The 22,646-nt window shown below is 37.6% G+C and overlaps 2 protein-coding genes across 2 annotated transcripts in view; one reads left to right on the top strand and one right to left on the bottom strand.

Moving 5' to 3' along the window:
- The window catches only part of Dhx29 (DExH-box helicase 29), a 49,819-nt gene extending 46,722 nt beyond the window's left edge, over nt 1–3,097 (bottom strand). Inside the window, exon 1 of the mRNA XM_042690751.1 lies at nt 2,823–3,097. Within this exon, the coding sequence (XP_042546685.1) occupies nt 2,823–3,003 (181 nt within the window). The 5' untranslated portion in view covers nt 3,004–3,097. The remainder of the gene's footprint in view (nt 1–2,822) is intronic.
- Nucleotides 3,098–3,309: 212 nt separating this feature from the next.
- Mtrex (Mtr4 exosome RNA helicase) overlaps nt 3,310–22,646 on the top strand; it is a 54,855-nt gene continuing 35,518 nt past the window's right edge. The window contains exons 1-12 of the mRNA XM_042690752.1: nt 3,310–3,486; nt 5,621–5,758; nt 7,711–7,777; nt 11,634–11,696; nt 12,856–12,968; nt 13,518–13,692; nt 14,807–14,897; nt 16,299–16,423; nt 16,862–16,960; nt 17,907–18,009; nt 19,539–19,670; nt 21,277–21,356. Coding sequence (XP_042546686.1) covers nt 3,353–3,486; nt 5,621–5,758; nt 7,711–7,777; nt 11,634–11,696; nt 12,856–12,968; nt 13,518–13,692; nt 14,807–14,897; nt 16,299–16,423; nt 16,862–16,960; nt 17,907–18,009; nt 19,539–19,670; nt 21,277–21,356 — 1,320 coding nt within the window. The 5' untranslated portion in view covers nt 3,310–3,352. The remainder of the gene's footprint in view (nt 3,487–5,620; nt 5,759–7,710; nt 7,778–11,633; nt 11,697–12,855; nt 12,969–13,517; nt 13,693–14,806; nt 14,898–16,298; nt 16,424–16,861; nt 16,961–17,906; nt 18,010–19,538; nt 19,671–21,276; nt 21,357–22,646) is intronic.

Genomic DNA, 22,646 nt, shown 5'->3' with positions numbered 1-22,646 from the left:
ACATTATAGTATATGTGCTGCTGAAGTGAGCAACCAATTTCCACATTATAGTTTCTTGGGGCTGCCATAAAAGTAGCCACAAACCCTTTGTGGCTGTATATGATAGCCACAATTCTGGAGGCCAGAGCTCAAAGTCAGAGCTCCACTAAGGGTTAAGCAAGAAGTTTCCTTGCCTATTCAGCTTCTACTGGTCCCACATGCTGCTTGACTTGAGGTAGCATAACTCCAGTTTCTACCTATTTCTTTCCATATTCTTCTTCATTTAAATCTTTGTGCTTTTTCTCTTGACACTATTCGATTTAGGGTCCACCCTAAATTTAGGAAGATTTTATCTCAATATCCTTAGTCGAGTACATCTATAGTCTCTAAATAGTCCTTAACAAAAGGAATAGTTTTTTCCCACTGAGATATCTAAATATTAGATACCTATTATTGTTATTTTAAAATTCAAAGACAGGCTGGGTAGGTACTAATTGAGAGGAAAGAATTCATGATCAGTCATGCAAAAACTAAGTGAGATTCCCATATCAACCAGTAAGCCAGGTATGTGGTAGTCTGGGCCTTTGTTTCCAGTTATGTATGATGTTTACTGTCTGAGGTTGGCTCTAGATTTTAAAAAATGTGAAACTCATGCTGGGCACTGGTGGCTCACTCCTAGCTACCCAAGAAGTGGAGACTTGAGGATTGTGGTTTGAAAGCAGACAGAGCAGAAAATTCTATTAACACTCTTATCTCCAATTTGCCACTAAAAAGCCAGAAATGGAGCTGTGGCTCAAGCAGTAGAGCACTAGCCTTGAGCAAAAAAGCTCAAGAAAAGTGTCCAGGCCTGAGTTCAAACACTCTTCCCCTCCTCCCCCCACTGGCACGCATGGGTGCTTGTGCGCACACCCACACATGCACACCCACACACCCACACACACAGGTGAAACTCTATCTGAAAAATAACTAAAGCAAAAATGGAGTGGGGAGGAGACTGGCTCAGTAAGCATGAGGCCCTGAGCACAAATCCCAGTACCACACACATAAAAGAACTAACATACGTGTTTTAGAAGAAAACAAGTTCTTATGAATGTAACTATCTGAAAGTAGGTAGTGTTTTTTTACATTTGGGCTTTCTGAACAAGACCTGTTTGTGGCTCCCTAAACTACTACTGCTGTGCTAGGTAGCTATATCAAAGGCAGTCTACTTAAAAAATACAATAAATTAAATAAATACATAAAATAAATTCTAATATAGCATGGTTAGTTTCTGTATCTTCCACTTCTATGCCTTACTTTAACTCCAGTAATCCCATAAATTCAAGTCTGGAGTCCCAAAGGAGAATGAATATTTCTGGGTGTCCCATTAGTTATAGTAAACTCATTCACAAACTTAGCACACTTTATCAAAGCTTTGGAGGTGCCCCTAACCTCATCTCACCTAACTGTAATCCCTTTAAAGAAGCACAGACAGATGAACAGTTCATTACCAAGTATATGCAAGAAATAGTCAAGGATAGATACTTTAGAAAGGATAACATTTTAACGTTGAAACAAAGAAAAGATGAAGAGTATAATAAATGACTATCAGGAAGTTAGAAGTATTCTGAGAAATGTCAGTAAGACAAAGGGAAAGTAAAAAAGATACTGATCCAGAGTATAACACACTAGAGCAAGGGATAAATATGGATTTCTAATCACAAGTATATCATCTTTGAAGTTTAAACATTACAACAAATTGCAGGGCAAAAATGTATTATCTACTTTCCAGGTGCAGGCTTCTCAGTCAGTGACTGCCCATTTCTCCAGTCTCATGTCTTTTACTTCTTTGGCAATGTTTGTATTCCAAGAATTCTTCAAAAGCCTCAAAGTCACAGTCTAAACTCACAGTCTCTGCACAGTTATTACTTCTGCCTGAAATACTATTTCCATCATGCTTTACAGTCAGCTCTACCTTATACTTCTGAGCTCAGCTTGTCACTTTTTCAGAGACAATTCATGATTCCCATTCCTGCTCCTCCCCACTAAACAGTGTTAAGCACCAGGTTTTTCTTTGTGGCAATTATCAATTACAGAGTAACATGTCTGTTTGTGAAATTAGTTAATGTCTTCCTCCTGATATTAGACTGGAAAACTGGAGAGGTGATATTTCTATTTCGTTAATCTCATCACCACACCAGCTATAAGGTCAATATTTGTGGGTGCGCGCGCGCATACACACACACACACACACACACATACATAGCAAATATTTGTTGAGTGCTACAACAAGAACGACAAGCAAAAAGAACAAGACAGTACGAGTCTGATCTTTTGCAATCAGCTATCAGGGTGACCTGCTGACTTGCAGCATCCTCAAAGTTATCAAGCCCATTTGCAGAGCCAAGCAAGACGGCAGGGCTGCAGAGAAGAGCCCAGATCATTTTACACCAATGTCCAGTGTGTAAAGTGCGCCAATTCTTATTCGGTTTTAATTTTTTTCAGAGCACGTGGAGACACTACATCGATGCCGAAAATGATACAGAATGCTGACCCAGGAGGTCGGAACTCCGCTGCTGTTTGCTTCCGCAGCTGCCGAGCTATCTGACAATAGCTCGGGATGGATCACTGGGGAAACAGCAACAAGACAATCATTTTGCTCTTGGAAGAGAATCAAGCGTGAGCTCGAAAGGAGACCTCGCGCTGCAACAGGGCTACAGACAGCAATCTGGAGGCCTACGTGTGGAGGTTGACCTAAAGGCCATCCCTGGGAGGGGCGGCCCTGGGTATGGGAGAGACAAATTCGGAAGCCGACTGCTGGGCTTGGAGACTTTGAGCAGGGTGGTCGTGACGGGGCCCTGTACCTTGCTTGACGCGGGGCTCCCGGGCGCCGGCAGCGGCTGCTGGGGGCGGCCTGGACACAGCCTTCTTGTTCTGGGTTTCCGCAGAAGCTCCGGCCTCAGCAGCTTTGGCTCTGGAAGCAGACACGGCGGCCCGCACCGCTGCGGCTCCCGGCGCTTTGTGCTTCTTGTTTTTGCCGCCCATGTTGGAGCTGTGGCAGATTCTTCGGACTTAAGCGGCCGCAACACGGAAAGCTCTGGTCAGCCGGCTCCCGCGCCGCCACCCAGCGATCTCCATCCGGGTTTCGCAGGCGGCGGCGACTGCGGCCTCTAGATTGGTCGGATCTACTAGGACCCGCCTCTTTACCGGAGGTTTGTGTGTGTCCGGTGACGTTAGTACGCACAGCACGCAAGAAGCAAAAAGGATAAAATGCCTGACCGCCGGGCGATTTTTGACTATTTTGACTCTTACGGGACACCGTCGAGCCTCCGCTTAACGTCACTGTCGGTGTGGTCCCGGACGGGAGAGAGACCTGGTTGCCCAGCTCCGGAAGATGGCGGACGCTTTCGGGGACGAGCTGTTCAGCGTGTTCGAGGACGACTCGACTCCGGCTGCAGGAACCAAGAAAGACAAAGAAAAAGAGAAGGGGAAATGGAAAGGACTGCCAGTGTCTTCAGACAAGGCCGGGTAAGGAAGGTGTCCAAGCTGCCCCCCCCCCGGAAGCTGTTGGTGTGGAGCAGCGGCGTGCCTGAAGGGGAGCTCCGAGGCGGAAGTGCGGGTTTGGGAGAGGGGCCCGCTGTCCCGCGTTCCCCGGCCGCCGCTCCGCCGCCTCCGGCCCGGGTTCCCCGCACAGCCAGCTCCGTACCTCGCAGGTAGTTTCTAGCAAACAGACCTAGGGGCTAGCTGAGTGAACGGCGAGTAAGCTTAGGGAAAGGAGGGCTTGGAGCGGCCCGAAGGGAGTGCTTCCATTCCGCGCCGACGGGTTTGTTTTGTGGGGGAGCCTGGCTCTTGCTACGTCCCCGACCTGGCCTCGAACTCGCAATCTGCTGCCTCGGATTATAGGCGTGCACCACCACGCCCAGTTAAGCTTTTCTGGGGGGTGGGTAATAAGCATGAGATTTATTAGTACTTGCCACTAGGTTGTGAAGATGGAGATAGTAGGCTTAAAGCACCCGACAGTGCTTAGTACTTAACACAATAAAATTAACGAAGCTATGACAATGAGTACTTCCAAAATACGCGGGCTTTTTTTTTTGTATTGTCGTGGGGCTTGAAGCTAGTGCTCTACCATTGTGAGCCACAGCTCCATTTAGGAATTTTAGCTCCGCTTAGGTGATTGGAGATAGGCTCAAAGCCTTTCCTGCCGGCGCTGGCTTTGAACCGCGATCCTCAGATCTCAAACTCCTCAGTAACTAGGATTATAGGTGTGAGCCAACTGCATCCATTTTACATTTTAAGTTGCTAAACTCTATATATAGACTGCTGCATAAAGTTTATGGAACTTTATGGTGGAATTGGGAAAAACTCTTGAATTAGATAAAGTGATTCATCATCAATATTTACTCTTGGCCAGGTTGAGAATTAATAAGTGAATTAATTAAAAAGGGCATGATTTTTCTGTCAAGTAATTTTCTGTTTAGGCAAGGAAACAAAATACATTTTAAAGAGTTATATATTAATAGGTGATGGGCATGAATGAGTGATATATATGAGAGGAAGTTATATATTAATAGGTGATGGACATGAATGAGTGATATATATGAGAGGATATTCTAGATTGCACACATGGTAAATTAATCATACCAAGATACATACATACACACATGCACACACATTTAAGAAAGACAAGTTGGGATACAACAGGTTTACAGGAGATAACATTGGGACTACTAATTGGTTTGAGATTATGTGGGGTCTTGAATAGCAAGCAGAAAGTATTTCCATTACCTCATTGTGACAGAAGAATTTTAACCCAAGAGGTTATGGTAGAAGGAAGGAAAAGATGGACATTTTGCCAAGGAAACAATTGACAGGCCTAAATAAAGTGAACAATGAAAAGTAAATCAGAATACATAGATTCTTCAAGTTGGATTATATAAGGGTGAGAGCAAATAGGGAAGTTTAGAGGTTTTGAGATAAAGTAAATGATAATCCATCCATGTGGACATGTTCAATGATTACTTTTAATAAAGTTGTGAAGAAGATGGGGGGCCGGGAGCACACACAGGCAGAGAGAGACAGAGACAGAGGAGGGAGGGAGGGGCCTTTTGGTGTTTAATTGGAGATAAGTGTCGCCTAGGCTTCCCTGCCTGGGCTGGCTTTGAACCCTGATCCTCAGACTTTAGCCTCCTGTGTAGCTAGGATTTCAGGTATGAGCAACTGGTGCTCAGCTGTTCAGATTGTCTGGTTTACCATACTTTCATATTTTAGTTAACAGTTCCTGAAGCTGGTTTTTCTCATTCTTTTTGTTGTTGTTTCTGTTTTCTTTTTGCCGCTCAGGGTCAGATGTAAAATGCACATGGAGTGGGTTTTTGTGAAAGGATAGAGATCTGATTGTATTCCCTATGGATATGCAGTCTTCCAAACACCATTCATTGTCATTACTTTTACCAGCAAATCAAACCAAACGTATTTTTCTTTCAAATGTGTAAAAAATTGTTCATTTTTGCTATATATCAAATATTCTGAGCATTAGCCAGTTCTAACTTTAAACATTTATCTGTTTAAAAGACAATTTTGTTCTGCTAATGATACAGACAACATTTTACCCTTAAGTCAGAACTGTTACTACAGAATTTATTTTAAGCTGTTTACTTTTCAGGAAACGTTTTGATGTCAAGTTACAACCAGAGTCAACTAATAGTGGAAAAAACAAGAGAGATGCAGATTTTGAAGGCACAGAAGAACTTATTTTTGGAAAGAAGCCCAGGATAGAAGAGTCAATAACTGAAGACTTAAGGTAATATTTCCATGCTCACAAATGTTAGTAAGTTAATTTTTTGCTTGTATGAAGTTTTATGCATTGCTTATAAGTTGGTATAATAGTATTTGCCAAGCTAGAGAAATGAAGAGAAATATTCTTTGCATATGTATTCATACAGTCATAAATATGGAATATTTATCTGTGTTTGGACAGATGGAACACAATACAGAAATGATTTGTCTTTTGATATTTTAGAATCTGTTAGAAAAAGAATTTGGAAACCAACTTTTTAAAACAAAATAGAAAAGATTTATTTCCTTTCTTTGTAAGTGTCTGAAGCTGGTCACTAACAGTAGAATAAAAGGAAAGAATAAATGGAAAGAATAAAATTGACTTAGTAGAAGGAATAAGTGGGAAGGAGAATTAGAAAGAATTATGTTTTTCACTGCTATCTGTAATAGAGTGCTATAAATCTCAAGACTCCTGTGACTGAGGAAGACCTCTGTGTGCCCATGGTTGAATATTCTGATAGTTACATTTCTTGGTTTCTGAAAGTTGAATTGATAACCTTTTAGTTGACCTGATCCTTGTTATGTAAAGATCTTTACTAATTTGTTTTTCTTCTTTGTTATTTGCTGTATTCTGTATTCTAGTTTGTTGATAATTATTTTTAACTATTTACCTGTGTGGGGTGTGTGCGTGTGTGCGCATGTGCTGGTTCTAGAATTTGAATTCGGGGGGTTGGCACTTGCTTGGTTTGCTTGTTTAACAGTGATTTACCACTTTAGCCTCACCTCAAGCATGGTTTTTTTGCTGGTAGATGAAATCTCACACTTCTCTGCCTCACTGACTTTTAACTGTAAAAACCAGCTTCAGATTTTTTAGCCTTCGAAGTAGCTAGAATTCAAGTGTTAGCCACCAGTGCCTGGTTCAGTTAGTTGTTTTTATAACTAGTAATTAGAATAAATGGGAGAAGATATGTTACTGAAATATTTACAAAGGCACCTTGTGCCTGAGGTCTGGTCCTGTAGTAAATACTGGTAATTTAAAATCTTCATTACTGCTGTAACATTTCAGTTTTATGCATATTAAAGTAAATGCCAGAAGGCTGATAAATAAGGGTATAGGAAAGTAGCATAAAAAGTATATGTACTTTTTTTTCACTTTATCCATATTTACGTCTTCTCAGATTCTGAAAAGAGAGCCTAGATAAACATGATGTAGGATTAGGATTTTGACTAAAATAAGAAATACTTATGTAAATGATAGCAACAATTAGATGATTTTTTTTTGGGGGGGGGGGGGGGTCTGGTCATGGGGCGTGAACTCTGGGCCTGGCACTGTCCCTCAGCTCTTCAGCTCAAGGCTAGCACTCTACCACTTGAGCCACAGCGCCACTTCCGGCTTTTTTCTTTTTGCTTATGTGGTGCTGAGGAATCGAACCCAGGGCCTCATGTATGCAAGGCAAGTGCTCTACCACTGAGCCACCTTCCCAGCCCCAATTAGATGATTTTTATACTTTGTATTATGAAGAAGTTTTAATAGTGAGCTTCATGTTTTAAGATAATTACAGCTCTTGGTAGAAGTAGTTACTCAGAATAGTTATTTGTAATTAAATTGACAAAATTCTTTGAATAAGCTACTTGGCTATATGTTCTATATTTGTAATTAAGAGTTATTAACCTGACATTTTGAATTTACTATGTATTTGAGTAATGCAACTAGATTTCTCAATATCCTTTAAAAATATTTAAAAATATTTATGTAGTCGTACAAAGGTGTTTCAGTTCAATATATTAGTTTGTAAGTACCACAAATCTTGATGAATGTCACCCCTTCCATTGTTCTTATTTTTCCCAACTGATATTCTTTAGAGGTCAAATATTTCTAATTTACGAGACTGATAATTTCCTTAGCAGTAAATAGAAGACTTATTATTTAATTGCATAGAAATAGAAATGTGTGTCATTTTAATATATTATTTTAAGTTTGGCAGACCTGATGCCCCGAGTCAAGGTACAGTCAGTTGAAACTGTTGAAGGATGTACACACGAGGTAAGCACAAACATTGAAAATTTAGTTTAGGATTGTAAGTGGAATTTTCTTTGTGCTATCTATTATGATGATCAGCAAGCAGTTGAACCTTGGAACCTTGGAAACAGCTATTAGTTTCTGTGGGAGTACACATAGTCCAGGAGAAAAGCTAGGACTTCATGGTAAAGTCTAGGTTCCAATGCTGGCCTAACCTTTTTCCTAACTACAATTGTGGGTGAATTTCCTAATCTCTTTGAACATTGTTTTTTTAATTTATAAAATTAAAATAATGAGATTTACCGCATGGGATGGCTGTAAAAATCCAAGCTAGGTAAAGTACCCATTACAGAGTGGATTGTCAGTAGGTGCTTAAAATCTCATACTTCCAAAGTTAAGTATCAGTGACATTTTTACAGTTCATATACTATTTCATGTCTTGCTCATGATTCACAAGTGCAGTTGTTCTTGTTCTGCCACAGATGGTGGTCACTGGTTGAAAGAGGATTGGACACATCCATCCCAGGGACCATGCAGAGGCAGGCAGGCACAGGAGAAAGATTATTATAAGGTTTATTAGAGGAGCCATATTTCCCCCAAGAGGGAGCACCATGGCCTCTATCACCATCCAGGTAGCAGAAGGGTCTGGGGGATAGGAAGTGAGGTAGATGGGAGTTCAGGTGGGTCTGGGTGGAGAGAGCAGGGGGGGCAGCGGGGGGGGGGGGCGGGCAATTTATGGAGGGAACTTCAGGATGGGACGGGGGTCCAGGTCTGAGTGGAGCTGAGGACCAAAGGTAAGCATAACACTAACACTGGTGACTTATAATATCTAGTGATGACTATAAGTACTTGTAGTATCTTACTCTTACAAGACTAAGAATTCTTATTTTTATAGAAATAAGAGTACATTAGGGACATATTGGAACTTTAACACCATTTCCTTCTGCTGAGCCTTCCATCATTACAATAAGACCATACAAGATACTGTTACATACAAACATTTTTAATTAAAAGCCTTTTGAATAAGCAAAGTAATTTAAAATAAAAAAAATAGATTTTGATGTAGATTTATCTGTTAGTTTTCTGTTAAAACTCCTTTATGTTTCTGCAGAAATGGCATTTTGCCAGATATATTGCCCATTTGATCATTTATTCAACACAATTTAAATCCTGTTCAATGCTCTGGACTTAGAAAAGACAAAAGGAAAAAATTACAGACCTACTCTGAAGATGTCAAAAGCTTTTCTGTGCTCTATAATTATCGTTAAGCCTGCCAAAAATGTAACTCTTCACTTCTCATAGATGTAAAGACATAATTTTAGTGTGGCTTGTTGTTGCTGTTAAATCCTAGAGGTGGGGTTTGAACTCAAGGCTTTGTGCTCTCACTGAGCTTTTGTACTAATGGCTGGCACTCTACTATTTTGAGCCACACCTCAAGGTACAACTTTTTGCTGGGGAATTAGAGATAAGACTCAAGGACTTGTTTGCCTGGGGTGGCTCTGAACAGCAGTCCTCAGCCTCCCAAGTTGCTGTGATTATAGCATGAGCCATAATGTTTTACTAGTTTCTTAGAAGACTGATGAAAATGATTCCTATCTCCTAAAAGTGTTCATTTACTCTCATAAGCTTACTTTTCAAACCTGAAACTCTCAAACTCTTCACTGTTTGTTCCCCTTTTAGATTCCATTTGAAAGATCACATTTCTTCTGATGTATATGCAGATTTATATTATTCACTAAGTTTTGTAATCTTACTGTTTCCCTTTTCATTTTTTTGCCAGTACCTCTACTTCAATGCAGATCTTCATGCTCTAGCTCCATCTTTTTACTCACTGCTGGTACTCTACCCGTTGAACCATGTTTCTACCTCTAGTTTTTTAATTTGGAGATAAAAGTCTTTGTGGATTTGTCTTCCCGGCTGGCTATGAACCTCAACCTAGTCTGAAGAATAGCTAGGATTATAGGCATGAATCACCAGCACCTGTCTTATTTATCTATTTACTTATTTATTTTTATTTTTGAGAAAGTCTCACTGTGTAATCCAGGTTAGCCTTGAACTTTCAATCTTCTTGTCTTAGACTCCTGAGTGCTGGTATGTTTTCATTGCCTGGCTGCACAAGATGGATAAAGATTTGAACTCAAGGCCTTAATATTTGTTAGGCAGGTGTTCTACCACTTAAGGATAGGATCTTGTGCTTTATACCTATGGCCAGTCTCAGACCAGGATTTGCCTTTCTATCCTTCCCATACAGTGGGCTTATAGAAATGCTTTGCCATTCCCAGCTTGTTTGCTAATATGGGATCTCTAACTTTTTGCTTGGAATGACTTCCAATTGCAGGTCTCCTATTCTCTGTCTCCCAAGTAGCTGGTATTACAGACATGGGCTACTGTGCCAGCCTCACTTTTGTTATTCTTGTGGCAGTACTGGGGCTTGTTTGAACTGAGCCTTGTGCTCATTTGGTTTTGCTTGCTCAGTTGGCTTTTCTCCACCAGTTGAGGTACACCTCCAGCCCATGTTTTGCTGGTTATTTTGGAGGTGGTGTCTCATGGACTTTTCTAGCTGGGCTGGCTTCAAACTTTTATTCTCCAGACCTCAGTCATTTGACAAAGTAGGATTACATGTGTGAAGTATTACTGATATTACTGGTATAATAGTATTAATTAGCTAATTTGTTTTTCAGTACTGAAGTTTAAATTCAGGTTCTTACACTCCACCACGTTAGCCATACCTCTAGCCTCACTTTCCTTTATTATGGTCAATTTCTACCCATACCATTTATACCATTTAGATTGAGTTTCAAGTTTATTGGTAACTTCAATATTTCTAAGATAGTAATCACATTTGGTATTTGTTAAGATTTTTCCTTTAGAAATTATTTCTAAAATTTCCTTGAGAACTGTACATTCCTGTTTCATGTAGAAATATGGAAACATTGTTAGTATTTATTTTTTAGTGTTAGGAAATTGGTTCACTGTGAATTCTAGATCTTTGTATTTATTGGAAAATTAATTTCTTTTTCCAGGGAACAGTGATTAAAATAATTTCATTTCTTTCATTCAGTGACATCCTCATTTTGTTTCTACTCAGCTTTTATAAGCTGATAAACTATTTGAAAGATTAGTCACAAGAATTAACTTTCATATTTCTGCATGAAGATTTTTTCTATTTTTCCTTTCCTTTTTTTTTTTGGCCAGTCTTGGGGCTTGTCCCTGAGCTTCTTTTTTTTTCTTTTATGTTTCTCACTGCATCTTTGATCTGGTCTTTATTCAACTAAGTTGTCCCATATCATGACCTTTATATAATTAAACAGATTGTAATAGTTTATGCAGCAGTCTTCTTTTCTTCTGTGGTAGCTTTCATTTCAGTCGGTGCTTTCTTTTCAGCTGGTAAGCAGCAGCATTGGCAGTCCCTGAGCTTCTTTTACTCTAGGCTAGCACTCTACTACTTGAGCCACAGTGCCATTTCCAGCTTTTTCTGTTTATGTGACACTTCGGAATCAAACCTAGGGATTATGCATGGTAGGCAAGCATTCTAAGCCAAATTCTCAGCCCTATCTTTCTAATTTTTGCTTGTGGGTGATAAATTTTCTTAATCACGTTAATACATTCATTGAATACTGAAAATGTTAAAATAATTAACATAGGTTCTAGACCTTAATAAACAAATTCTTCAAGGATTACATTACTTTTAGATGGACACTAGTATTTTTGAATGCTGTAGCTTTAAACTTTTGCCTTGCTAATAAAAGCAGCTGTTTAACTTTATAGTGTCTAAGACAACCAGAAACATTCTAGTTTGTCACTTTTTCTTTTAAGCTATCATTGATTTTGGACTGTGAGTGTTAACTCCTCATGACTTTTCTTTCTAACTTGGATATAGGTTGCTCTTCCTGCAGATGAGGATTATTTACCACTGAAACCACGAGTTGGAAAAGCAGCAAAGGTCTGTGTTTTGGACCATGTATTTTGTAAAGTTTTGTAAGCTTTTTTTCCTTAGACATCGTTAAAAAAAATTCACATGTGAGTTGTATACTTCATGTATGTATATATCCTGAAGAAGCCAGCTACAAAATATAGTGAGAGACAAATCAGTAAATATTCAACCAAGCATCCTGTGAAGAGATTTTAAGATATTTAAAATAATGATTTTAATGAAAGCTATCAACCTTTCTCTAGAAAAGGTATACAAGTATACAAGTTATTCCTTTAGTGTAATGGGATTAACAAGCTTCTAGTTAGATACAAACAGTGCTTTTTTTGTTTGGCTTTGTTTATTGTTGAGCCAAGCCTCACTGTGTTGAGACTGACCTCAAATTGATGATACATCCTCCTGCATCACTTTTCTGGGTGTTAGGATTACAGGTATATATCACCAAGCCTGGCTTCACACTGTTTTGTTTTGGGTTGGTCATGGGGCTTGAACTCTAGGCCTGGGCGCTGTCCCTCAGCTCTTCAGCTCAAGACTAGACCACTTAAGCCACAGCATTACTTCCAGCTTTTTCTGTTTCTGTGGTGTTGAGGAATTGAACCCAGGGCATCATGCATGCGAGACAAGCATTCTATCACTGAACCACCTTCCCAGCCCCCTTCACACTGTTTTTACTAGATAGGTTTTGAATTCCTGATAGTCATTTAAAGATTAAACAATTTTTGTGGTTAATTTTTCCATGTAATTTTCTCTAAAATTTTCTAAGCAGCAAAGAGTAAGCATGAGCTTTTGAAGTCTGATAAGTATATTATTCTGCTTCAGCTGAGTAATGCTGGTGCTTTTCATTTTTTCAGAGTCTCAGAGTTACTGTGAAAGACAAATACTAGTACTTATTTAGATATTGTGGATATTATTAATGATTATTCCATTTACATATATGATTATAAATATAATGTGATAATTCAAAGATTAAAGAGCTTCCATGCTTTATTTGGATTCTGCTTTTGCCAAAAGGTGTGTTTTGCTTTTAATTTTTAGTAGAAGATGGTATATTTCTTAAATAGAACCGTAAAGGAATTCTCCCACAGGGGTTTTGTAGGAAGCCTTTCTTTCGATTTTAAGTGTGCTCTGAGCTAGATGTTTTGATGTGGATGTTATTATTTTGCTTTTGTAGGAATATCCATTTATTCTTGATGCTTTCCAAAGAGAAGCCATTCAGTGTGTTGATAATAACCAGTCTGTTTTGGTATCTGCGCATACATCAGCAGGAAAAACTGTATGTGCCGAGTAAGTATTTTTTGTTAATGAAATCTTAAAAAATTACTTTTCCTCCTTCAAGTTTCTGCTTTACTATTTAATTTCTTCATATAAACACTTGTACCTCTAAGTTTTTTTAGGTACTTTGTTTTTCTTGCCTTAACTGAATTATCAAGGATCTTTACTACATGTTTTAATAGTGCTAAGAGAAGGCATCTTTGCCTTGTAGGGATATTTTTGCAAAGGAAAATTTGGATTATTAGGCATATTGATAATAGTTATATATTGATAAAATGTTTATAAAATCATATAATTTAAAAAAGTTTTATAGTGTGTGTGTGTGTGGGGGGTGGACTGGTCCTGGGGTTTGAACTCAGTCTGGGTACTACACTTGTGCATTTTTACTCAAGGCTTGCTCTCTACTTCTTGATTCGTAGTTTCACTACCAGGTTTTCTTTTTTGGTGATTAATTGGAAATAAGGGTCTCATGGACTTTCCTGCCCAGGATGGCTTTGAACTGCAATCCTCAGATCTCAGCCTCCCAAGTAGTATAATTATTACTTGTTTTTATCTTGTTAGATATGCTATTGCACTAGCCTTGCGGGAAAAACAGCGTGTAATATTTACCAGCCCAATTAAGGCTCTGAGTAATCAGAAATACCGTGAAATGTATGAAGAATTTCAAGATGTTGGTCTGATGACTGGAGATGTTACTATTAATCCTACAGCATCTTGTCTTGTTATGACTACAGAGGTAATGTCTGTAATGCCTCATCTAACTTTAACTTTTTAATTTAATTCATGTGGCTATTCAATAAAACAAATATGTTACTGTTTAATCTTGTAGATAAAATGTATCACTTTATTTTGTGAATAGATTTATTTGAAAAATTGACAAGATTATCTTAATGTGCTCTAAAATTAGATATATTGCTGTTACTAATTCTGTTATTTATATTAGAAGATCATTTCAGTATTATTGAAGGTTTATTACAGTCAGTACATTGATATTTTACGTGCACCTTCAAGGATTTGATTACATTGTTTCATATAAGTAGTCATGTTCCGTGTGGGTTTTATTCCTTTTGCAACTGAGTTTTGATTATAAGTATAAAATCAGTTTTTAATTTTTTTAATTTTTATTTTTTTGTCAGTCATGAGTCTTGAACTCTGGGCCTTGGCACTGTCCTTGTGCTCTTCAGCTCAAGGTGAGCAATCTACCGCTTGACCCACAGCACTACTTCTGGTTTTCTGGTGGTTAATTGGAGATAAGAGTCTCAGGGACTTTCTTGCCCTGGCTGGCTTTGAACACTGATCCTCAGATCTCAGCCTCCTGAGTAGCTAGTTACAGTTGTGAGCCACTGGCGCCTGGCTAATCTTCTTCTTCTTCTTTTTTTTTTTTTTATTAAAGGGTAAAGTTAAAATAGATTGCATAAAATAGCGCCTGGTTTTGAGATTCCTCCAAAGGTTATCCCTCACTTTACATTTTGGTGCCCAGTATAAGTTTTTGTTAGTCTGTGTAAGAAGCTTCTATTTATGGAAGATTTTCCTTAACTCCAGAAATCAAGAGAACACTTGCTACAAAGTACCCACGTTATAAGGAGATGAAGATGAGAAAAACAATCAGAAAAAAATGAATTCAGTGTCATTTAAGCATCTTGTGCAGTGACTTCATATTCTTGAGAGACAGTAGGAGTGATAATGTCTCTCCATGTATTGACTAGTGACTCTAAGATATGTAACCTCCTAAAATTAATATTTCCACTTAGTAAAAGAATATCCAAATTTCCTCGTTAGAAAAAAGCAATTCTTACCTTACTGTTGGATGTTATGTCAAAAATGCTGATAAATCTTTTTTTTTCCTTTAGATTTTGAGAAGTATGCTGTATAGAGGTTCTGAAGTTATGCGAGAAGTTGCCTGGGTCATATTTGATGAAATTCATTATATGAGAGATTCAGGTATATTTGGCATTGTTGAAATGCTATTAAGAGTTCTGAACAAGAAGTTCTTGAATTTCATATACCTAGAATTCTAATAAGCTATTGGCTTTTGTAATTTGTAGACAATGTGATATAATAGTTTGGAGTGGACTTAGTTAAAATAAGGTCCTAAACAGTTACTTTTTGGGCAAGAAAATGCAAATTCCAATAAAGCAAATTAAATTGGCTACTTGTAAATAGGTCTCATATAACAAATGCTAAAATTCTAAAATTTGGGGCGGAATGTGGCTTAGTGGTCAAGTGCTTGCCTAGTATTCATGAGATCCTGGGTTGATTCTTCAGTACCACATAAACAATAAATTTTAAGAAATTAAAAGAAAGAAAAAAAATGCTTATAGAAAGGGAATTCTAGGGGGCTGGGAAAGTGGCTCAGTGGTAGAGTGCTTGCCTTGCATGCCAGAGGCCCTGGGTTCGATTCCTCAGCACCACATAAGCAAAAAGAAAAAAGCCAGAAGTGGCTCAAGTGGTAGAGTGCTAGCCTTGAGCTGAAGAGCTGAGGGACAGTGCCCAGGCCCAGAGTTCAGGCCCCACAACCGGACCCAAAAAAAAAAAAAAAAGGGGGAATTCTAAAATTTCTGTCTTACAAAATTAGCATTCTTGCTTTCATTGTTTATTTTGCTTAAGAAAGCATTTATGAAATGCATGTGTTTGGTAAAATTCAAATGGACATTAGGTATTATACAAACAAATGTAAGTACACTTAACCTATAGGGCCTATTATATGACTATAATAGAAAATACTTGGAATTTTGGATGTGGGGAAGAGCTAAATTAACAAACACATTTTAATTTTTAAGATATATTTAAGAGTTTTTAAACTGAAACTGTGAGTGAGCCTGTATTTATGATAGTAATATAATTTAAGAAACCATTTATTAACATTTCACTCTTGTCGAATACATATACAACCTTTAAACAGTTTTGGGTTTTAAAATCCTAACTCCTATATTGATTTATTTTAAGGACGAACCTATTAAGCTGAGTTTTTAAAAGTCTTTCCCATTTTAATAAAAAGTAGCTTCAGTCCTGCTGTTCTCAGAAGCCTTATGAAATAGTGTAGCTTCCAAATGTATTATTACAACTTTCTGTAGACCATAAATTTCTGCTTTTCCATGTGGAAATGCTATGTCTGTGCCTTGTCATTGAGGATTTTCTTTGGCTAGCGCAAAGTCTGAAATTGCCATTTTTAGGCTGCATCAGAGTACACACATATTCATGATAGAGTTTTCAGGAAGGGTTGGTTACTAAAAATATGCTTACATAAAAAAAGGTCTGCATTTTTAATTACTAAGCTTAAGATACTTTTAGATATTATCATTAAAGTGACAATGAATTTCAAGGTATATTTATTTTTTACAGAACGTGGTGTTGTATGGGAAGAAACAATTATTTTGCTTCCTGATAATGTTCATTATGTCTTTCTTTCTGCTACTATTCCAAATGCTCGACAGTTTGCTGAATGGATTTGCCATTTACATAAACAGGTATTTTCTTCTTTAAGTGACTTCATTATTCTTATTCTACTGTCCTTATTTTGTACCTATGTTCTTGGAACTTTAAAACATCTGTTTATGAGCTCTCCAGTAGCATAAAAACTCAGTGGATCTGCTGGAGGAGTTAAATCAACAAAATCCATATTATTCTTTCATAGAAACAGAAACTCTAATAAGAGTATCACAGAACTAGGTCTTGGGTACTTGAAGTTCTGTTCATGTTTTGTCCCAGGTTACAGAATTGGTGAGGTGAGAAGCTGGTATGATATAATAGAACTATGTGTCCCAAAATTTATCTTTCGAACATTGAAAAAGAGTTCATTTCTTTTTGAATGTTTAAATCACGGTTTTACAAACCGTGATTATTTGCTAGACCAAATAAACAAAAGACTAATTTTTGAAGAAATTTTATGTTTAATTCTTTTACAGCCCTGTCATGTAATTTACACAGATTATCGGCCTACTCCATTGCAGCACTACATTTTTCCAGCAGGGGGAGATGGTCTTCACCTTGTTGTTGATGAAAATGTAAGAATTATTATTTTTCTGTCTATAAGAAAATGTAAGAATTATTATTTTTCTGTCTATAATGTCTTACTATATTTGTATCTTGTTTTGCTTTAATTTTGAACTGGAAATGACAAATATTTAGTTTTATTTATTTTTGTTCAAATATTTTCACAGTATGGAATTCATTATTGAAAATTAATTTTTATTTCAAAAACTATTACTAAATATGATGATACCCAACTGTAGTCTCATGTATTTGGGAGCTTAAGCCAGGAGGATCACTTGTGCCTGTTAGTTCAGAGCCACTCTAGGCAACATAGTAAGACACTGACTCAAAAAATTAAAATGACATTTGAGATTTGTTGTTGTTGCTGCTGGTACTGAGACTTGACCTCAGGGCCTTATGCTCTTATTTGTATTTTTCACTCAACACTGGCATTCTGCTATTTGAGTTACATTTCTACTTCTGAAACTTCTTTCTTCCTTTTTTCTTGTCTGGGGGCTTAAATTCCCTTTTGAAGTTAATTAGAGATAAGAGTTGGAGCTGACTTAGAAACAGTATCATCAGAGATCAGCCTCCTGCGTAATTAGGATCACATGTGTGAACCACCAATGCCTGGCTAGAATTATTATTTTTGTTGTTTTTTTTCTTTTGGGTCCGGTCGTGGGGCCTGAACTCTGGGTCTTGGCGCTGTCTCTCAGCTCTTCAGCTCAAGGCCAGTGCTCTACCACTTGAGCCACAGCGCCACTTCCGGCTTTTTTTCTTTTTGCTTATGTGGTGCTGAGGAATTGAACCCAGGGCATGCAAGGCAAGTGCTCTACCACTGAGCCACCTTCCCGGCCCCTAGAATTATTATTTTTAAAATTATTTTTATTATTTGAGGAAGCATTTTAAGACTTGAAAAATATTTGAATTATGATTAAAAGTTTATGAAGTTACATAAATGGAAAATTGTGATTCTAGGGTGACTTTAGAGAAGATAATTTTAATACTGCAATGCAAGTGCTTCGAGATGCTGGTGATCTGGCAAAAGGAGATCAGAAGGGAAGGAAAGGAGGAACAAAAGGTAATTTGGAACTTTATTTAGACCAGAAGATTTCACATGTAAATTGAATACTCAATTTACTCTTTATTTTATTTTCTAGGGAGCTGCTTAAATTTCTAGACAGTGTATTCAAAGTTGAGTCAATAAAGATTGATCTTTTTTCTACTAGTCAGTAGTTTAGCTGTAACTTACATGGTATATAATTCATCCTTTAGTTCTACAAAATAACAGAATTACATAAAATTCATCCCTGTTAAATTGTATATTAATAGCGTGTGTGTGTGTGTGTGTGTGTGTGTGTGTGTGTGTGTGTGTGTGTGTGTGTGTGTGTGTGTGTGTGTGTGTGTGTGTGTGTGTCTGTGTGTGTGTGTGTCCCCTAGAAGTTGAACTCAGGATATGGAAAACGTTCTTGAACTTTTTGCTCAAGGCTGTGCTCTACCACTTAAGCCATAGTTCTACTTCCTTTCAGGGCTGGCAAACTGATCCTCAGCTCTCAGCCTCTTGAGTAGCTAGGATTACTTATGTGAGCTACTAATGCCTGAGTTCAGTACTTCTTTTTTTTTGGGGGGGGGGGGGTCCGGTCGTGGGGCCTGAACTCAGGGCCTGGGCGCTGTCCCTCAGCTCTTCAGCTCAAGACTAGCGCTCTACCACTTGAGCCACAGCACCACTTCCGGCTTTTTTTTTTCTTTTTGCTTATGTGGTGCTGAGGAATCGAACCCAGGGCCTCAGGCATGCAAGGCAAGCGCTCTACCACTGAGCCACCTTCCCAGTACTTCTTTTTATGGTCAAATAACAAACATCCCATTTTAAGGATAAGTCACACTATCTAATTTGAGTTGTTGGAGGTTTTTCACTTAGAATTAATGTTGTGAATATTGGTGCATGTACTACAAGTTTATGTGGGATGTGTTTTCTTTTTTCCCTAGATATCTAGGAGAATTACTGAATCATAGAAACTTGGTCTTTAATCTTTATTATAAGACTCTTAGATTATTTTCCAAAGTGAATACATCATATTTCCATTAAGAATATTATGAGAGTTCATTTTTATCCATTCCTTGCTAATGTTTATTATTTTGTGTCTGTTTGAGTTGTGCAGTGGTGTTAAGTGGCATCTCAAAGTGGTTTTTATTTACATAACCATTGTGGCCAGTGAGTGAGCATTTTCATGTGCTTGTTGACCATTTATATATCTTAGGAGAAATGCATTCTAATCTTCTGTTGGATTGTTTGTCTTTGTTGAGTTATAAACTTTCTTATATTCTGGATACTACACCTTTATCAGGTAAGTGATTTATGATGGGCTATTTTTGTTTTTCAGATATGTATTCCTTAAAGCACAAGAGGTTTTCATTTTATATAACCCAATTTTACTTGATTTTTTTCTGTTGATTACTGCTTTGGGAGTTGTATCCAAAAATGCTTTGTCTAGGTTCAGATCATGAAAATTTTTTTCCTACATTTTAGAATTTTACAGTTCTACTTTTACATTAGATCTATCATCCATTTCGAGTTAATTTTTAGTTTTGTTTCATCTATTATTTTTGCAGGACCATCAAATGTGTTCAAGATTGTGAAGATGATTATGGAAAGAAATTTCCAACCTGTAATTATTTTCAGTTTTAGTAAAAAAGATTGTGAAGCTTACGCTCTTCAAATGACCAAATTAGATTTCAACACAGGTATTGTATACTTTCTCATTAGTTCCAGTGCTATATGTAAATGACTAAAGTACATTTCTAGTAATATATCTGTGCATATTGCTAGACTGTTCAGTTCTCCTATACTATAAGTACTTAGTACCTTCATAAAAACTTTGGAATCTTTTTTTTTTTTGTCAGTCATGGGGCATAAACTCTGGGCCTGGGCGCTGTCTCTCAGCTCTTCAGCTCAAGGCTAGCACTCTACCACTTGAGCCACAGCGCCACTTCTGCCTTTTTCTGTTTATATGGTGCTGAGGAATTGAACCCAGGGCCTCATGCATGCGAGGCAAGCACTCTACCACTGAGCCACCTTCCCAGCCCAGCTTTGGGATCTTTGAATTACAATTTTTTTCCTTTCCTCCTTGGTTGTTTTAGGGCTTGAACTGATAGTGTAGCACATGGTAGACAAGCATTCTGCTACTGAGCTATATCCCTAGTAATCTCTCTTTTTATTGAAAGAAGTAACTATCAGTTGCCCTGTGTTCAATCCAGCAAACACATCTTCTTATACTTAATTACCATTAACTCAGTTAAATCTGCTCCGTTAAAGGTAGCTCTCTTGGTCTGAGTGCCATCTCTACTTTTCTAAAACTTTTTTTCTTTTCTTTTTTGCCAGTCCCTGAGCTTCTTTTGCTCAAGGCCAGCACTCTACCACTTGAGCCACAGCACTACTTCCAGGGTTTCATGCCTGCTAGGCAAGCACTTTACCATTAAGCCACATTCCTAGCCCCATCTAAACCTTTATTTTGTTTCTTCTCTCTTTCTTTTCTTTCACCTGCCTGCTTGCCTGCCTGCCTGCCTGCCTGCCTGCCTGTCTGCCTGTCTGCCTGCCTTCCTCCTTCCTTCCTTCTTTCCTTCCTTCCTTCCTTCCTTCTTTCCTTCCTTCCTTCATTCTGTCTTTCCCTCCTTCCCTTGTTCCTTTTTTCCCGTTAACTGCCATTACTAAAATGTTTAAAATTTCAGGGTTATATACTTTTTTGAGTAGTTGTTTGATAGACACAATTATAAGAAGGCAGTATAAGGGCTAAGCATGAGTTTTGGAATTGTTACTCTTTGTAGTTAAAATCTGAGCTGATTATTTATACTAATCCTCATTTTTCTAAGTAGCAAAAGGTAGCTTCATAGTTTCTGTGACCTGTAATTAATAAAATTGTTGCTTCTAAATCACTTAGTATAATTTGCTTTGTTTTTATGGATTAAGTCTGCTAGATATATTTTGAAAGGCAATAAATTTTATTCATTGTGTGGATTTTTTTTTTTAAATCTCATTAAAAAAAAATCACTATCTTTAGTACTGTTTGCTTTGCTTTCCCATGATGATTCTGGAATTTGAACTCAAAGAGTCTGTGTTTGCTAGGCATGCCCCTCTCCTTTTTGAAAGCAAAACGATAGTATTATGCATTTTAGGTGCCTTCTCCCCATTCTGTGTCTGCTTCCTAAGTAGTTGAGAGTACATGTATTTTTCATCACACTTCAAATATTGATTCTTTAGTTTTATTCTCTATAGACTGTTACTTTTTAAAATGTTTGAAGATAAATATCACTGACTTAGTTTAATATTTATGTACCATTGAATTTTTTTCAGATGAAGAAAAGAAGATGGTTGAAGAAGTATTCAGTAATGCAATTGATTGTTTATCTGATGAAGATAAAAAGCTCCCTCAGGTGAGTTTATGGATATTAATAGATAACATTTCTTGATTCTATTATTATATAACACTGTTGGTACAATGCAGTACACATATTTGAATATTACTGAAATCCTTTCATCTATTTTAAATTGCTGAAGAGTGACAGTAGAAAAGGTTTGTTGCCTTAAGGAACTTTTTTCTAAAAGTTGTGATCTGGTAAAGTTTCAGTTCATAAGGAATACAAAACAAAACCTAATGGAAATTATGTTTAGAAAGCAAATTAATACCTATTTTGTTTTAATCCAGTATATTTTTCCTTTGTTGTAATTGACTGAGAGTTCTAACATAAACTGATAACTTCAGTACTAATTTCAGAAATTTGATTTAATTGATGTAGTTCTGGTTATTAGAATCTTTTGAAAGCTCTCTCTATAATTCTGTTGTATACCTAAAGATGAGAATAGCTGCTATTAGATTGACCTAATACATGAAGAGTTTATTGTGTCAAAGGAGACATTTGAATGTCACTTATTTTACAAATTAATGCTTTATCATAAGACTGTAGTAGTATGTTTCTTGACATTTATCATGTTTTCCTTTTTGAATGCTTTCTTCTCAGCTGAATTACTGATATTGAAAGTCTGAGCCATATCTTTTTTTGGTGTCATGAGGCTTGAACTTGGGGGGCACTGTCCCTCAGCTCTTCAGCTCAAGGAGAGCACTCTACCATTTGGGCCACAGAGCCACTTCTGGTTTTCTGGTGGTCTATTGGAGAAAAGAGTCTCTCTTTCCTGCTAGGGCTGACTCTGAACTGTGATCCTCAGATCTCAGCCTTCTTGAGTAGGTAGGATTATAGGTGTGAGCCACTGGTGCCCATCTGAGCCATATCTTTTTATACCTATTACCTTAGCATATTTGTGGTAATTGTTTAGTGGCATTTGGTAGAATATTAATAAGAATATATTCAGTTACTTGTTTTTACATGAAATACATACCTATGTTAAATGTTTTATAGTTGTTTATTTTTCTCTATTTTGAGTTATCAGTATCTACCTTTTTTTTTTTTTTTTGGTCTTTTGTGGGGCCTGAACTCTGGGCCTGGGCACTATCCCTCAGCTCTTCAGCTCAAAGCTAGCGCTCTACCACTTGAGCCACAGCTCCACTTCTGGATTTTTTTGCTTATGTGGTGCTGAGAAATCAAACCCAGGGCCTCATGTATGCAAGGCAAGCGCTCTACCACTGAGCCACCTTCCCAGCCCTATCTTTACCTTTGTTAAAGAGATGTCATGTTTCCCAGACTGGCCCTGTATACCTGGACTCAAGT

This window comes from Dipodomys spectabilis, unplaced genomic scaffold (assembly GCF_019054845.1).
Source record: "Dipodomys spectabilis isolate Male_0828 unplaced genomic scaffold, ASM1905484v1 ptg000140l, whole genome shotgun sequence".
Taxonomy (NCBI): domain Eukaryota; kingdom Metazoa; phylum Chordata; class Mammalia; order Rodentia; family Heteromyidae; genus Dipodomys; species Dipodomys spectabilis.
The sequence above is the reverse complement of the archived record's forward strand: the minus strand, read 5'-3'. Positions and strand labels throughout refer to the sequence as shown.